At 42.6% G+C, this 18,713-nt stretch overlaps 1 protein-coding gene across 1 annotated transcript in view; it reads right to left on the reverse strand.

The window, feature by feature from the left end:
- Nucleotides 1-13,875: 13,875 nt before the first annotated feature.
- Nucleotides 13,876-18,713, reverse strand: part of LOC109867391 (zona pellucida sperm-binding protein 4-like) — a 44,135-nt gene continuing 39,297 nt past the window's right edge. Inside the window, exons 7-11 of the mRNA XM_031802165.1 lie at nucleotides 17,713-17,870; nucleotides 17,440-17,632; nucleotides 17,062-17,209; nucleotides 14,317-14,395; nucleotides 13,876-14,191 (exon numbers count right to left, since the gene is read on the reverse strand). Coding sequence (XP_031658025.1) covers nucleotides 14,076-14,191; nucleotides 14,317-14,395; nucleotides 17,062-17,209; nucleotides 17,440-17,632; nucleotides 17,713-17,870 — 694 coding nt within the window. The 3' untranslated portion in view covers nucleotides 13,876-14,075. The remainder of the gene's footprint in view (nucleotides 14,192-14,316; nucleotides 14,396-17,061; nucleotides 17,210-17,439; nucleotides 17,633-17,712; nucleotides 17,871-18,713) is intronic.

Below are 18,713 nucleotides of genomic sequence, written 5' to 3' on the forward strand. Positions count from 1 at the left end.
CCTCGCAGTGGCAGGCCACGTGTATCAACACCTGCACAGGATCAGTACATCCAAACATCACACCTGCGGAACAGGTACAGGATGGCAACAACAACTGCACTGAGTTACACAAGGAACACACAATCCCTCCATCAGTGCTCCGACTGTCCGCAATAGCCTGAGAGAGGTTGGACTGAGGGCTTGCAGGTCCTCACCAGACATCACCGGCAACAATGTCGCCTATAGGCACAAACCCACTGTCGCTGGACCAGACAGGACTGGCAAAAAGTACTATTCACTGACGAGTCTCGGTTTTGTCTCACCAAGGGGGATGGTCGGATTCACGTTTATCGTCAAAGGAATGAGCGTTACACCGACGTCTGTACTCTGGAGGGGGATCGATTTGGAGGTGGAAGGTCCGTCATGGTCTGGGGCGGTGTCACAGCATCATCGGACTGAGCTTGTTGTCATTGCCGGCAATCTCAACGCTGTGCTTTACAGGGAAGACATCCTCCTCCCTCATGTGGTACCCTTCCTGCAGGCTCATCTTGACAAGACCCTCCAGCATGACAATGCCACCAGCATACTGCTTGTTCTGTGCATGATTTCCTGCAAGACAGGAATGTCAGTGTTCTGCCATGGCCAGCGAAGAGCCCGGATCTCAATCTCATTGATCACGTCTGGGACCCGTTGGATCGGAGGGTGAGGGCTATGGCCATTCCCCACAGAAATGTCCGGGAACATGCAGGTGCCTTGGCAAATATGGTGCAGTCCATGAGGAGGAGATGCACAGCAGTACTTCATGCAGCTGGTGGCCACACCAGATACTGACTGTTACTTTTGATTTTGAACCCCCCCTTTGTTCAGGGACACATTATTCCATTTCTATTAGTCACATGTCTGTGGAACTTGTTCAGTTTTTCTGTTGAATCTTGTTATGTTCATATAAATATTTACACACGTTAAGTTTGCTGAAAATAAACGCAGTTGATAGTGAGAGGACTTTTCTTTTTTTAACTGAGTTTACTTTGTCCTGAGTACAAAAAGTTTGGGGCAAATCCAGCACATCACGGAGTACCACTCTCCATATTTTCAAGAATGGTTGGGGCTGCATCATGTTGTGGGTGTGCTTGTCATGGACTATAGAGTTTTGTAGGATAAAAGGAATGGAGCTAAGCACAGGCAAATGCCTGTAGGGGTGCGAGTGTAGGGGTTGGGGTGTAGGGTTTGAGCATTATCTAAAGGTAAGGAGGGGCAGTTCCTCTTGCTGCTCCGTAGACAAGCGCCATGGTCTTGTAGTCGACACAAGCTTTGACTGGAAGCCAGTGGAGTGTGTGGAGGAGCAGGGTGACATGGGATAACTTGAGAAGGTTAAAAGTCAGGCGTGCTGCATCATTCTGGATAAATTGCAGGGGTTTGATGGCACAAGCGGGGAGCCCAGACAATAGCGAGTTGCAGTAGGCCAGACAGGAGATGACAAGTGCCTGGATTAGGACATACTCCATTTCCTGTGTGAGGTAGGGTCATACTCTACAGATGTTGTAGAGCATGAACCTGCAGGAGCGAGTCACTGCTTTGATGTTTGCAGAGAACGACGGTGTTGTCCAGGGTCATGCCAAGGTTCTTTGCACACAGAGAGGGTGACACTGTTGATGTCAACTGTGATGGAGAGGTTTTTGAGCGGGCAGGCCTTCCCTGGGAGGATGAGAAGCTCCGTCTTGGTTGAGATGGTGGGCCGACATCCAAGCAGAGTTATCTGCCAGGCATATAGAGAAATCCCACAAAGTCATTGGCCAGGACAGAGAATAAACACTTTTCTCCATTGAGAGTGACATAGTGTTTTGGCAGTGCAGTCAACACGCTGTGTAGGTGCTCATCATGGACCATGGTGGTGGGCCAATGAACAATTCCTGGGATTCCCTCCCATGCATTTGGATTAAGCTCTGCCCCCAGCTGCTGCCAAAAGAACATGACACCTGTAGCGGAAAACCCCCAAGTTGGTTGCGGCTGCTGGGGTGTAGCGGCACCTGTAGGTTTCACTGATGTAGTCCAGCTTGGTGAACACAGTGAAGCCGTAGAACAGGTCAGTGGGCTCTTTTGCAGGGGGTATTTGTCTGGGATGATGGCCTTGTTTGTCTACACAGGTACCCAGGCCCACTGATGATATTTATTTTTTTACCACATCCAGGTTTGAGATCCAGGGGGATGCATCGATATGCTCGATGATGTCTTCCTCTATCTGGCGCCAGAGCTCAGCATCAACGTCTGCGCGAAGGGCCAGTGGGATGTGGCGTACAGGTTGTATGACGGGGGTCTAGTGTGCAAAGGAGGTGAGGCAGTCTAAGCCATCGAACAGTTTAGGGTGCTGCCATGGGGTGGTGACAGTGAGGATCTCTGAACCACTGGTGTCCAAGAGGGAGAAGCCTAGGCTGCTTAACAGGTTGAGGCCCAGGAGGTTGGCACCATGGCAAGACATGTGGAACTGAACAGCAGGCAAAGCTTTATTACTGTATTTAACAGGAAGCTGGAGGGACCCCACAATGTCAATGTTGGAGTTGCCCTAACCACATAGGAAAGTTGAGCAGGTGGCCAGTGGTTGATGGGAGAATACATTTGAGGAGGAGGGGCAGGATGACCTCATCAATCATCAGAGTGCATGTTTTAAATGCATCTTGTCCAGAGCTGACATTGTGAATGATGGTGGTTGGAACATACCGTTGTTGAGTGTCAGCTGGTGCAGACCTGCAGACTTTAGCAAAGTGGTTGAATTTGCCACAATTCCAGCATGATTGGCCGCGTGTGGGACAGTTTTGATCTCTGGAATTGTGGGCAGAGGAGCTGCAGTTTCCACAGGGATGACGTGGTTTTGAAGCGAGTAAGAAGCTCTCTTAGATTTTGAATCACTTTCTCTCTCGTTGGGGTGAAGCTCCTGTGTGTATTAGTGTCTGAGCTGAGCTGTCCGTGTCAAAGCAAGTGACTGGAGAGAGGGCATTCTATTGCTGACTCCACTTGAAAAGTGGCTCTAAGTTGGTCAGGCACCATTTCATCCTGCATTTCCCCAAATTTGCATGCACTAGCTAAGCTCCGTAGATTTGCCACATACTGGTTTGTAGACTCACAAGGCAGCTGGTTTCTCCGTCAGAACAGAAACCGAGGGAGGAGGGCACTTTGGGGGGTGTAGAAAAGAGTGTCTCTAAGATAGTCACAGTATTGCCATATTTTTCAGCATAACAGAGTGTCCCGAACATGCGCTGTCCCTATGCGCCTAGGCAGTGTAGCAGCAATGCATTTAGCCTAGCTTCACTCATGTATTGTAAGCCCAGGGCAGCAATGTACATTTCAAAATATTTAATCCATCCAATCCATGGAACCGGGGGCTCACCAGGCAGAGCGACAAAGGGAGAGGGTGGTGGTAGGGAAAATTCAGCCATCCTAGTCGCCAAATGTTAAATTTAAAGGATAGAAGCAACCATAATGTCAACTGAACAATACAGAATGTGGGGTGTAACATAACACCAGGATCAACAACTATAACAATAACCTGTTGAGTGACTATCGTACTGTACAGACATAACAGGAGCAACTCAGGCCATTTTGAAATCAGAGGGGACACAGCCAGTGGTCAGGGATGAGTTGAGGGAAGTGAGGAATGGGAGACGGTAGGAGGGGATGGGGTTGAGTGGGCAGATTGTCGGGTGCCCAGACATCACTAGTCACAGGATTCTGTCTGGAGAGAGAGGTGAGGAAGAGGTCAAGGAGTAAGGTAGTTCCGTATGAGTGGGACCAGTGGACTCAATAGGCTGACTGAATGAGGAGAAAATGTCATCAACCTTCTTTTCAAAGTGGTTGACAAAGTTGTCGGTGGAGTGGGAGTGGGTGGAGGATTAAGGAGGGAGAAGGTGGAGGAAAATAATTTCCTAGGGTGAGAGGCAGAAGCTTGACATTTAGAGTGATAGAAAGTGGCTTAAGCAGCAGATGCAGAGAAAAGGTAGAGAGGATGTAGTGAAAGGATGATAGGTCCCCTGGAAGTTTATATTTTCAAAAAGATTATTGGCTGCCCGCAGCCCTGTTGTGTAAATTTGCAATGAGTCCGTCAGCCACGGAGCAGGAGGGGAGGCCCGACAGGGACGAAAGGGGACCATGTGAGTCATAGGATGAGGAAAGGGAGGAGGGTAGGGTCAAATAAGCAGAATCAGGAGACCGGAGGGCGAAGAATTTAGCAGAAGGGAAAGATGATAGGATAGAAGAGGAGAGAGTAGTGGGAGCGAGAAGATTAAGATTGCGATGGCACATGACTATCTGGGTAGGGCATGAGTGGATAGGGTTGGAGGAAAGGGAGACAGAAAAGGAAACAAAGTAGTGATCAGAGACCTGGAGGGGGGATGCTATTAGAATAGTAGGCGAACAGCCTCTAGTAAAGATGAGGTCAATGTATTGCCTTCCTTGTGAGTGGGAGGGGATTGAGAAAAGGTGAGGTCAAAAGAGCCAAGGAGGGGAAAGAGAGAGTTGGAAAGTAATTAACTGAAGGCAGACGTCAAGAGGTTGAAGTTACCTAGTATGAAGAGCGGTGAGCCATCGTCAGGAAATAAGCTTATTAAGGTGTCAAGCTCATTGAGGAACTCTCCAAGGGGGCATGGTGGGCAATAGATGACGACAATGTTAAGCTTGAGTGGACATCTGACAGAATGGAATTCAAATGAGCAGATGGACAGGTGAGAGAGGTAGAAAAGAAAGAATCTCCAGTTAGGAGAAATGAGTAGCCCTGTGTCACAACCGCAACGACCAGATGCTCTTGGACTATGAGAGAAAACGTAGTCAGATGAAGAGAGAAGCTTGAGTAGAAGTTCTCTGGGGTGATCAATGTATCCATCAGGGCTAAAAAGTCAAGGGCAGCATGGGCTGAGATGAACTTACCGTTCTTGACCGAGGATCGGCAATTCCAAACACTGCCAGAGACCCGGCATTCCACATGGGTTGAACACGCAGGGTACACTAAATTGGAAGGGTTGTAGCAAAGAAGTGGAGAGTGTCTGTAAAGCCTTCAAGGAGAGGAGTGAACAGGTATACATGGTGAAGCCCCAAAATTGCCCTCGCTAGAAGCCTGTGTTTCAGACACAAGGAAGTGGATGGCTGCAAACTTTCTACTTTTGAACTCGGACAAAACAGAGGTGCTTGTTCTAGGTCCCAAGAAACAAAGGAGCTCGGCATTACTCTGGACCCTGATCTCTCTTTTGACAAACATATCAAGACTGTTTCAAGGACAGTTTTTTTCCATCTACGTAACATTGCAAAAATCAGAAACTTTATGTCCAAAAATGATGCAGAAAAATGCATCCATGCTTTTGTTACTTCTAGGTTAGTCTACTGCAATGCTCTACTTTCCGGCTACCCGGATAAGCACTAAATACACTTCAGTTAGTGCTAAATACGGCTGCTAGAATCCTGACTAGAACCCAAAAATGTGATCATATTACTCCAGTGCTAGCCTCCCCACACTGGCTTCCTGTTAAGGCATGGGCTGATTTCAAGGTTTTACTGCTAACCTACAAAACATTACATGGGCTTGCTCCTACCCATCTTTCCGATTTGGTCCTGCCGTACATACCTACACGTACGCTACGGTCACAAGACACAGGCCTCCTAATTGTCCCTAGAATTTCTCAGCAAACAGCTGAAGGCAGGGCTTTCTCCTATAGAGCTCAATTTTTATGGAATGGTCTGCCTACCCATGTGAAAGACGCAGACTCGGTCTCAACCTTTAAGTATTTACTGAAGACTCATCTCTTCAGTAGGTCATATGATTGAGTGTAGTCTGGCCCAGGAGTGTGAAGGTGAACGGAAAGGCTCTGGAGCAATGAACCGCCCTTGCTGTCTCTGCCTGGCCGGTTCCCCTCTCTCCACTGGGATTCTCTGCCTCTAACCCTATTACAGGGACAGAGTCACTGGCTTAATGACTCAGGGGTGTGAATACCTATGTAAATGGGATCTGTATTTAATTTTGAATACATTCTATAAATACCTGTTTTCACTTTGTCATTATGGGATATTGTGTGTAGATTGGTGAGAAAAAAATTGAATTTAATATTTGGAATTCAGGCTGTAACACAAAATTTGGAATAGGTCAAGGGGTATGAATACTTTGAAGGCACAGTGAGTAAACAACAGTATATAAACAGAATATGAGGTGACCAGCATTCATGGGACAGTAGTCTCAAGGTGTGGGGCTGATGGCCAGGCGATAGAAGCTGTTTCTCAGTCTCTCGGTCCCGGCTCTGATGCTTCATAGCTAGAGGAGTCCAGGAGTGATAAGTACAGTATAATTTCTGTCTATATCTGTTGTTGTCTGGTACTGTCTTTTTGCTAGAGTCAGTACTTTGTAGAAGCACCTTTGGCGGTGATTACAGCTGTGAGTCTTTCTGGGTAAGTCTAAGTGCTTTCCATGCCTGAATTGTGCAACATTTCCCCATTATTCTTTTTAAATTCTTCAAGTTCTGTCAAATTGGTTGTTGATCATTGCTTGAAAACCATTTTCAGGTCTTGCCATAGATTTTCAAGTAGATTTACGTCAAAACTATAACTCGGCCACTCAGGAACATTCACTGTATTATTGGTAAGCAACTCCAGTATAGATTTGGCCTTGTGTTTTAGGTTATTGTCCTGCTGAAAGGTGAATGACTCTCCCAGTGTCTTATGGAATGCAGACTGAACCAGGTTTTCATCTAGGATTTTGCCTGTGCTTAGCTCCATTCTGTTTATTTTTTATCCTGAAAAACTCCCCAGTCCTTAAAACCTCTTAAGGATCGGCCCCTTTTTTCAATTTTCACCTAAAATGACATACCCAAATCTAACTGCCTGTAGCTCAGGCCCTGAAGCAAGGACATGCATATTCTTGGTATCATTTGAAAGGAAACACTCAGCAGTGTGTGGAAATGTGAAAGGAATGTAGGAAAATATAACACATTAGATCTGGTAAAAGACAATGCAAAGAAAAAAACAACCCTTTTTTTGTATTTGTTTTTTGTACCATCTTTGAAATGCAAGAGAAAGGCCATGATGTATTATTCCAACCCATTTGAGATTTCGATTCTGTCCACTAGATGGCAGCAGTGTATGTGCAAAATTTGACTGATCCAACTAACCTTTGTATTTCTGTTGAAAATGTATCAAGACTGCCGAAATGTGCCTAATTTGTTTATTAATAACTTTTCATGTTCAAAACTGTGCACTCTCTTCAAACAATAGAATGCCATTCTTTCAATGTAATAGCTACTGTAAATTGGACAGTGCAGTTAGATTAACAAGAATTTAAGCTTTCTGCCAATATCCGATAGGGAAATGTTCTTGTTACTTACAACCTCATGCAAATTGCATTAGCCTAGTTAACGATTACAAGCATACCCATAACATGATGCAGCCACCACTATGCTTTAAAATATGGAGATTGGTACTCAGTAATGTGTTGTATTGGATTTGCCCCAAACATACAGTATCACTTTGTATTCAGGAAAAAAATAGAATTGCTGTGTCACATTTTTTGCATTATTATTTTAGTGCCTTGTTGCAAACATGTTTAGGAATATGTTTTATTCTGTACAGGTTTCCTTCTTTTCAGTCTCTTTGTCCGGTTTGTATTGTAGACTAACTACAATGTTGTTGATCTATCCTCAGTTTTTTCCCATCACAGCCATTAAACCAAGTAGTCATTTAAAAAACGTGTTAAACACTGTGGCACACACAGTGAGTCCATGCAACTTATTACATGACTTAAGCACATTTTTACTCCTGAACTTATTTAGGCTTGCCATAACAAAGGGGTTGAATTCTTATTGACACAAGCCATTTCAGCTTTACATTTTTTAGCTTTGAACATTTCAGCTTTTAAAGGGTTAAATAAAGATGGCGCATCAGTTGAACAGTGACTAGAATAGGTGAAAGGAGCCTGCTGCTAGAAAGTTGCCTTGTGATAGTTTTCAACCATATTCTATTGTTTCATTTGAGCATTTATACTTTTGGATTTACCTTCTTGATTTCAAGCTATTCATCTACTTTACCTTACATTTTTGTTTTTTGTTTTTTGCCATTAATATCAATTACAATCTGTCTACCAGAATACGTAGCTGGCAATCATGTTTGCTTTACCATTCATCGTCAAATGGAACTATGTGACCACTCTGGACATTTTTGTGAGTAATAAATGTGATTTTTGTTGTGACAAGAAACATTATCTCTCTTGAAACACATTGGAACAGTCTTAGTAAACATGTCTGAAAGGAAGTGCCTGAATGTTGGGACATTATTTGAAGCCACTACAGGTATTAAAAGCTTTGAATTGTTACCTTATTTATTATTTTACGCCTGATGCCGTTTTACAGTTGAAATCACAGATGGATCTTTGTGGTTTGTTCTGATTATAATGATGTAAAATAAAATGCCATATTTAAGCAATAAGCCCCGAGGAGGTGTGGTATATGGCCAAAATACCATGGCTAATGGCTGTTCTTACGCATGGTGCAACGCGGAGTGTCTGGATACAGCCCTTAATTGTGGTATATTGGCCATATAACACAAACTCCCGAAGTGCCTTATTGCTATTATAAACTGTTTACAAATGTAATTAGAATATTACAAATAAATGTTGTCATACCCGTGGTATATGTTCTCATATACTATGGCTTTCAGCCCATCAGCATTCAGAGCTCGAATGACCCAGTTTAGAGTGTTAAAGTCTTGAATCCTGTCACATACACTACATTCCAACATCACACTCTAAAGCCTAGTTCACACTACAGACCTTAATGCTCAGTTTTGTTTTTCACATCCGTTTTGGAATACTGACTGTCCAAACAGCAAGTTACAAGTGACCAAATTGGATTTGTGTGTGTTCAGACAGCAGTCATTTGCTGACATGGCTAGTTTTCATAGTAACGACAGGTGTGTTTACAGTGGTGTAGGCTGATTGATGGTGCTCGTGCTTCCAATCACACAGAAGTTATGTAGCAAGCTAAGGTGACAACAAGATGGCAGACGTTTTATGTGCCCCCAACCGATTGTGTTTTTTGTATGTTTTTCTGCGTTTTTAACTTATTTTTGAAAACGTATTTTGTACATATTGTTGGCGATACCGTCACTTATGACCGAAAATAACTTCTAGACATCAGGACTGTGATTACTCACCACAGACTAGCAGAATAATTTTTCTTCTTTCACGACTTTGACGAGCCTGAGGCGAAGGATATACGTCTCCCTCGGGAACAGGCCCCAACCCCCGTGATCTGCGTGAAGAGGAGGCGGAGAAACAGGGGCCAAAGAGCAGGCTGCCTTCTGTGAATTCTAAGGCGATCGAATAACCCCCCACTTCCTTTAATTCTGCTAGCAAACGTGCAATCTTTGGACAATAAAATCGACGAGTTACACAGAAGTTGAAACTACCAACGGGACATTAAAAACTGTAACATCTTATCCTTCACGGAGTTGTGGCTGAAAGACGACAATATCAACATACAGCTGGCTGGTTATACAATGTACCTGCAGGATAGAACGGCAGCGTCTGGTAAGACAAGGAGTGGCGGACTATGTATTTTTGTAAAAAAAACAGTTGGTGCACTATATCTAAGGAAGTCTCGAGCTATTGCTCGTCTGAGGTAATATCATGATAAACTGTGGACCACACTACCTACCGAGAGAGTTCTCATCTGTATTCTTCATAGCTGTTTACATACCACCTCAGTCAGAGGTTGGCAGTAAGATTGCATTGAATGTGTTATATTCTGCCATAAGCAAACAAGAAAACGCTCACCAAGAGGCGGCGCTCCTTGTAGCCGGGGACTTTAATCCAGGGAAACTTAAAAATGTCTTGCCAAATTTCCATCAGGATGTTAAATGTGCAACCAGAGGAAAAAGAACTCTGGACCACCTATACTGAACACACAGAGATGCATACAAAGCTCTCCCTTGCCAGCCATTTGGCAAATCTGACCATAATTCTATCCTCCTGATTCCTGCTTAAAAGCAACAATTAAAGCAGGTAGGACCAGTGACTAGATCAATAAAAAAGTGGTCAGATGAAGCAGATGCTAAGCTACAGGACTGTTTTTGCTAGCACAGACTGGAATAAGTTCTGGGATTCCTCCGATGGCATTGAGGAGTACACCACATCAGTCATTGGCCTCATCAATGAGTGCATCGTTGACGTCGTCCCCATAGTGACCATACGTACAGTACATACTCCAACCAGAAGCCATGGGTTACAGGCAGCATCTGCACTGAGCTAAAGGCTAGAGCTGCAGCTTTTAAGGAGCGGGACTCTAACCCGGAAGCTTATAAGAAATCCTGCTATGCCGTCCGACGAACCATCAAACAGGCAAAGCGTCAATACGAAGATTGAGTTGACCTACACTGGCTCTGACGCTCGTTGGATGTGGCAGCGCTTGCAAACCATTACAGACTACAAAGGGAAGCACAGCCGAGAGCTGCCAAGTGACACAAGCCTACCAGATGAGCTAAACTACTTCTATGCTCGATTCGAGGTAAATAACACTGAAACATGCATTAGAGCACCAGCTGTACCGGTAGATTGTGATCACGCTCTCCACAGCCGATGTGAGTAATACCTTTAGACAAGTTAGCATTCACAAGGCCGCAGGGCCAGACGGATTACCAGGACGTCTACTGCAAGCATGCGCTGACCAACTAGCAAGTGTCTTCACTGACATTTTCAACCTCTCCCTGTCCGAGTCTAATACCAACATGTTTTAAGCAGACCACCATAGTGCCTGTGCCGAAGAACACTAAGGTAACCTGCCGAAATGACTGCCGACCCGTAGCACTCACGTCTGTAGCCATGAAGTGCTTTGAAAGGCTGGTCATGGCTCACATCAACACCATCATCCCAGAAACCCTAGACCCACTCCAATTTGCATACTGCCACAACAAATCCACAGATGATGCAATCTCTATTGCACTCCACACTGCCCTTTCCCACCTGGACTAAAGGAACACCTATGTGAGAATGCTATTCATTGACTACAGCTCAGTGTTCAACACCATAGTGCCCTCAAAGTTCATCAATAAGCTAAGGACCCTGGGACTAAACACCTCCCTTTGCAACTGGATCATGGACTTCCTGACAGGCCGCACCTAGGTGGTAAAGATAGGTAACAACCCATCCACCACACTGATCCTCAACACAGGGGCCCCTCGTCGGGGGTGCGTGCTCAGCTGCCACCTGTACTTCCTGTTCACTCATGACTGCACGGCCAGGCACGACTCCACAATCGAGAGCATGCATGACTGGCTGCATCACTGCCTGGTATGGCAAATGCTCGTCCTCCGACCGCAAGGCACTACAGACTGTAATGCGAACGGCCCAGTACTTCACTGGGGCCAAGCTTCCTGCCATCCAGGACCTCTATACCAGGCGGTGTCAGAGGAAGACCCGAAAACACCCTAGTCATAGAGTGTTCTCTCTGCTACCGCACGGCAAGTGGTACCAGAGAGCCAAGTCTGGGTCCAAGGGGCTTCTAAACTGCTTCTACCCACAAGAAATGAACATCAATTCAAATGACTACCCAGACTATTTGCGTTGCTCCCCCTCCTCCACACCACTGCCACTCTCTGTCATCTATGCATAGTCACTTTAATAACTCTACCTACATGTACATACTACCTCAACTAACTGGTGCCTCCACACATTGACTCTGTACCGGCACCCCCCCTGTATATGTTATTTTTTTATGTTGCTCTTTAATTACTTGCTACTTATCTCTAATTCTTATCTGTATTTTTTAAAACTGCGCTGTTGGTTAGGGGCTCGTAAGTAAGCATTTCACTAAGGTCTACTACACCTGTTGTATTCGGCGCATGTGACTAATAAAATTTGATTTGATTTGTCTGCCATGGACGTTTCCCAGTTGCTTTAAATGTTCAAAATCACATTGTAAGAACACTTTTAAGGCCTCAAGGGATAAGATGATCCAACTTTCAAAACAAGACCTTTTTCACTAGCCAATGCATTCAACTAGCTAGCTAGGTTGTTTCACTAATTTGACACATTTGTTTAACAAGCCAATTAGAAATAACATTTTCTTGTCAAACTGTTAACAGAATAGCTAGCAAGCAACAAGATAACAAGTAACAGTCTAAAATTCCCTTGAGGGTAGATTTGTCCATTCAGACACAAGTCACATGGCTAGGAATCAGATTTGTAGCTGACTTCAAACCACATACGAAGGTGGTTTAAAATGTAGCTTGAAATATCCGATTCCATGTAGTTTTTGGTTGTTCAGACGGCAGGAAAGAGAACAGATTCAAATCAGAAATGCAAAAAAATCGGATTTGACTCTTCAAACTGCCAGTGTGAACACGGCTTAACACAGTGTTTCCCAACTCCAGTCTTCGAGTACCACCAACAGTACAATTTGTTGCCCTGGACACCTGATTCAACTTGTCAACTAATCATCAAGCGCTAAATGAGCTGAATCAGGTGAATACAACAATAATGTGGACTGTTGGGGGTACTCAAGGACTGGAGTCTGGAAACAGTATGTTAGAATGTTATGTTGGAATGCAGTGTACAGTTGAAGTCGGAAGTTTATATACACTTATGGTAGTCATTAATACTCGTTTTTCAACCATTTCACAAATTCCTTGTTAACAAACTATAGTTTTGGCAAGTCAGTTAGGACATCTACTTTGTGCATGACACAAGTAATTTTCCAACAATTGTTTACAGACAGATTATTTCAATTATATTTCACTGTTTCAAAATTCCAGTGGGTCAGAAGTTTACATACACTAAGTTGACTGTGCCTTTAAACAGCTTGGTAAATTCCAGAAAATGATGTCATGGCTTTAGAAGCTTCTGATAGGCTAATTGACATCATTTGAGTCAATTGGAGGTGTACATGTGGATGTAAAGCAATTGTTGGAAAAATGACTTGTGTCATGCACAAAGCATATGTCCTAACCGACTTGCCAAAACTATAGTTTGTTAACAAGAAATTTGTGGAGTGGTTGAAAAACGATGACTCCAACCTAAGTGTATGTAAACTTCCGACTTCAACTGTATATTTTATATTCATCAATATAACGTATATGACTTGACGCCACTACTTCACGGCCTTTATAGATAGTGTCTAGTTACACTGTTAATGTAAAATATGTATTGGTTAGTGGCTGCTGAGGGTTGTCGAGGGCATCAGCAATGGCCCAATTGCTAAAAGGCTGGATTTTTTCCTAATAACAAATTGCATAGATTCTATAAAATGTGTCAACCAGCCACTTAACTAATGTCTATGAAATTATTAGGGAACATATTTCATTAAATAACTTGTAAGGTTAGAGAGCATAACTTTCCTCTTGATGGTCAGGGATTGAATAGATTAAAATCACCAATCTTCCTTTTAGAGATCATTTGACCCGTTTCTCACAGCAAGAAAATAATCCTGCAACAGAAAATGTCAATTATTGTGTGGATTATAATTAATTGATATTTTTGTTGGAGTTGATGCATTTTTAGTAAGGCCAAATCTTTTTAAACCTTGAATACACTACAAGTTTGCATTTACTGCTGTGCAGAAAACTTCCTTCAACAATAAGGTATTCAAATTAATATCCTTCATCTGTATGTCTTTGTGTTAACTTGCTCAACAAATGACAGAGCACACCTTTCATTTTAGCATGCTGAGCACCGCTATACAACAGACTATTACAGGTGGCAAATAAATCAATATGCTACCAGATTTGGATCTCTTGGACTTGTATTATTTCCAGTATGACCAATTTCCTTAAAACAAATATGTAGTTATGTTATTTGTAACATTAACTAAAACCCATCCAATAGAATGTTCCATTGTTGTTTGATACAGTCATTTTCAATGAGCATGTGAACATTCCAACTTGTCTCAACATTCCTTTATCAGCCTGTAAACATTATATTGCATAGACTTCCATACAAGATATTTCGCTAAAGGTGTGAAAAACAGCCTCACCAAATATAAATTTGGTCAGGGGCTTTTGGGGAACAATTTAATTCCATTAAATCAACCCCAAATTGGACCAATTTATCCACTGGCCAATGGCCTGCAAAGTGCTGGTATTCAGTCAACCAATATTCTCGTTGGTGGGCTTGCTTGAGTCAGGATCAGTTCGCCACTGGAAACCAAAGTAGACTCGCTTCTGGTGATCTTCTGAACTGCATTGGCAATGTGTCTCCCTGGAAAGGAAATTGTATGTGGTCAGATGCAGAGAGGGACGAGACTTAAAATGTAGGGAAGGGTAGAGGGGAAGGAAACCATTTTCTCTAATGGAATGCAGCCTAACCGAGAAAACGTAACTCACTCGTTCTGAAGCATCTTGGTACACAGTACCAATTTTCCTGGTATGGCTGGCACAAATCTGTATTACAATGGATGAACATCTGCAAGAGATATTACATTAAAATGTTTTTTTTTAAGGAGGTAATACTTATGTATTTAGATTATTATTACCCAAGAACAATGTATAATAGTTTTATATTTATACAAACTATATTGCTAGAAAGTACCAATTGTGACCAAGAAGCAAGCCAAAATAATTTTGTTAAATCATTGAGCAATTACCAGAAAGTAGAAATAATTTCACAAATACCAAATGTAATAGGACAGCTAAAAAAAGCGGTACTGAAAAATATGTTTGCATAAATTACTTTTTCTATTTTGTGCATTTTAATTGAATGCATTTAATAAACAGTGTTAGCATGGTAATCAAGAACATCAATGGAGTTGTTCCAACTATCTTATTCAGCAGAATTAAAACACAGTCATACCCACAGAATCAACCATTTACACTTGTGGAAATTGCCCTAAGAAATATTAGAAGAATATGCATAACAATGGTAGCAATTGAAGTGGATCACTTATGGGGATTAGGGGGAAATGATCCAACAAAGTTGAGGACACAACAGTTCACCTGACACAAGACAAGCCTCAATCCAAACATTACACTGTTGATCTCATTCGCATTTTACATTAACTGTACTTTTCGCAGCATATGTTGATAACGAAATCTGGAAATACTCTGTATACATTCAATAACATAGCCCAATTTTTTCCAGGAAAATTCTTAAGTGCAACATAAGACCAAAAAATGGAAGTGTTTTAGTGAGGGGTCTAACTGGTACCAGTCATTTCAATGCACTTTTATGAAGGAAAGAGCTTTTAACTATTTTGAGCTTTTTTTGCTCTCCAAGCGCTGCCATAGAGGAACTGAAGCAAGCACAGTTGTAGTTCTGTTTGGAAAACCGCCCTGCATCCCAACCATAAAACAACTACTCTTTGTTGTTTATCCAATTAAAAAATGGTCCATTATAAATCTCATTCAGGGTCAGGAGTACATCATTTAAAAGCTTATTCTGTTGTCAAAATAACTAGCTAAGTAATAAAATACGATTTTACAGTGTTAGTTTTTCACAAAGAACTTCAAAGAAACAGAAAGTCATTTGGGGGGGGGGGGGTTGCCAGGCGGGTCAAATGTTTTTGACATTTTAAAACGTATTACCTGGAATTCTACACAGTTTGACATTATTATGCCTCTGTTGTGGGTTATAGGGAGAGATCATTTGAAAACACGGCTTAAGTGGAAGGATAAATGGAAGTCCCCCCCCCCCCAAACATGTTTTCTTTAGGAAAACAGCTAGATTCCTGCATTTCAACACATTTTGCAATGGGGCGGAGAGAAAATGTTGAGTTTATAATGCTATTCTAGACTTTGTCATGAGTCTGAGAGAAAATGATGCAGTTTAAAGCTAATTTCCTACAATTCTACATATTTTGCCATGGGGCAAAGAGAAGAAATGTGCTGTTTTATAGCTCCTCTCATGCAGGGTATTCTTCAAAATTTTGCCATTAGGATGAGAGGAAGGGGCTCGACTTCGAGTTGGACCCAAACGTCCCTAAATGTAAATAGAAATGAGCGGATGAATAAACCTGTTCATGTCCCCCTTTCCCCCGTGGCAATTTTGCTGATGGATTAAAGCAGGATTTATTATAATGCTCAATATCTCATCTTTCAGAACACATCGAGTAATTTTGATTTACAGCATCCCCCCCACATAAACAACACAAAATGTGCAAAAGAAGCCCAATTAGTGCGGGGAATTGGGGCATCATCTTCTGCGTGTGGTGGTCACATTTAGAGTGTCTGTCAGGTGAATCCCATATCGAATAATGTATTCACCCCAAAAATGTTAAACAAATCCAAATATATTTAAGATTCTTCAAAGTAGACACCCTTTGCCTTGACAGCTTTGCACACACTTGGCATTCTCTCATCCAGCTTCATGAGGTATGTGTGGAATACATTTCAATTAACAGGTGTGCCTTGTTAAAAGTTCAAATTCAAGAGTTCAAATGTTAGATTTTTGGTTTCAACTGCCGTGTCTTGAGACACAGAGTAGGTGAACGGATGATTTCCACATGTGGGGTTCCCACCATGAAGCATGGAGGAGGAGGTGTGATGGTGTGGGGGTGCTTTGCTGGTGACACTGTCAGTGATTTATTTAGAATTTAAGGCACACTTAAGCAGCATGATTACCACAGCATTCTGCAGCGATAAGCCATCCTATCTGGTTTGAGCTTAGTCAGACTACCATTTGTTTTTCAACACACCTCCAGGCTGTGTAAGGGAAATTTGACCAAGAAGGAGAGTGATGGAGTGCTGCATCAGATGACCTGGCCTCCACAATCACCCAACCTCAACCCAATTGAGATGGTTTGGGATGAGTTGGACCGCGGAGTGAAGGAAAAGCAGCCAACAGGTGCTCAACATATGTGGGAACTCATTCAAGACTGTTGGAAAAGCATTCCAGGTGAAGCTGGTTAAGAGAATGCCAAGAGTGTGCAAAGCTGTCATCAAGGCAAAGGGTGGCTACTTTGAAGAATCTAAATACTTTTTTGGTTACTACATGATTCCATATGTGTTATTCCATAGTTTTGATGTCTTCACTATTCTACAATGTAGAAAATAGTAAAGAATTAAGAAAAACCCTTGAATGAGTAGGTGTGTCAACTTTTGACTGGTACTATATATGTATTTCTATGGTCATACCCTCTCCCTCAGGGGAGACATAGATGTCGAATCCACAAAGGTGAACATCTTGAGGACAAAGCGCCTGTAGTGGGTTGGGAAGGACAGACCAGAGGAGGCTTCCACAGGGATGGGCATGGTCAGGTAACGGTCATCCTTGTACGGACATCTAAAGATACAAACGAAGAAAGAGAGACAGACACAGAGAGAGCGAGCGAGAGAGAGAGACATACAGTAGACGGACAGACAACGCCATGGTCATTCAAGTGTCTGTCTGCGTTGAAGTGAAGTTCTCCTAGAGCTGCTGAACATTTTCCTCATCTTTACAAGAAATGGTATAAAAGAAATTGGACGTACAGTTAAAACATTTTTAAAACTTCTACTTATTCAGATATTTACCCAGAAATGATAAGGTTCCACTGGGGTAAGCTGAGAGGGTCGGGGTTTGTGGTGGCCCAGCAGCGACCCAGGGTCAGCACAATGTTGGGATCTGTCCTCTCCAGGATGTGAACCTCAGCGTACACGGGATCCCTGAGGAACTTGGTGACAGGGTAGTCTGCCTCCGTGTAGTAAGAGGTGTAGGCCGCCTCCTCTGTTTTAAAAGAGGAAAGATGAATTAATTCGCCCATTTATTAATCCAACAAACTAATCAATGAATATAGTGCCACTTGCCTTCCTTACATCCCTTGGTGAGGCATATTCCATTGGCCAGTCTGAGCTCAACTCTGAGGGGTCCAGGAGCTGGAAGAAGAATTGGGGGAGGCACCTGCTTCACCTCAATCACAAGAGCCTCAATCATGGTGCCCCTATATATGCACTGGAATATTAGACTGGGAAGAAAGGGAGTGTGGTCAGACATCTTGACATCTCGACTTCAAATCCGTCCATATAAGGAAACTAGCTCTCACAGTCTCAAGTCAGAAATAGACATTAATCCATGTTTCTCAAACATCACATTTCAAAGTTGTTGCAAACATCAAATTTTGAAGTGTTTAATGTAAAGTTTAGGCATTAACATCGAAATCTCTCTCATCGTGATCTCTAACATTAAGGAAGTCGCGAGGTTCTGCTCACCTGAGTTAGAATACCTCATGATAAGCATGAGACCATACTATTTAATAAGAGAGTTTATCTGTATTTTTCGTTGCTGTCTATTTACCACAACAAACCGATGCTGGCACTAAGACGGCACTCAACGAGCTGTATAAGGCCATAAGTAAACAAGAAAATGCTAATCCAGAGGCGGTGCTCTTAGTGGTCAGTGATTGTAGTCCTTTCCTGCAGTCAAATGATCTAGTGGCCTCATGGGTGGAATGTTATACATATTTTTCATAATTTCATATTGGATAAACATTTAAAAAACATGCAAAAAATCTGGTGTTTCTATGTCAAACAGTTTTATTATATTTCAGTCTTCTGTGATGTATAGAAAGTGTAATATTCAAACTCAATTGAATACATTTCAACTCTACATTTGACATGGTACAGGTGTCTTCTTTTTTTAAAGCCCATAACCATGTGTGTGAGAGGTATACTTTAGTTTTAAAAACAATTTGTTTAAAACTACCAAGACATGCTCTGTGTGACCCTGTCACGACTTCTACCGAAGGTAACTCCCATTTTCCTTTTCTGGTTGTTTTGTCTGTGTTCCTTTTCACACCTGGTTCCATTTG

The sequence above is a fragment of the Oncorhynchus kisutch genome, linkage group LG22 (genome assembly GCF_002021735.2).
Source record: "Oncorhynchus kisutch isolate 150728-3 linkage group LG22, Okis_V2, whole genome shotgun sequence".
NCBI classification, from domain to species: domain Eukaryota; kingdom Metazoa; phylum Chordata; class Actinopteri; order Salmoniformes; family Salmonidae; genus Oncorhynchus; species Oncorhynchus kisutch.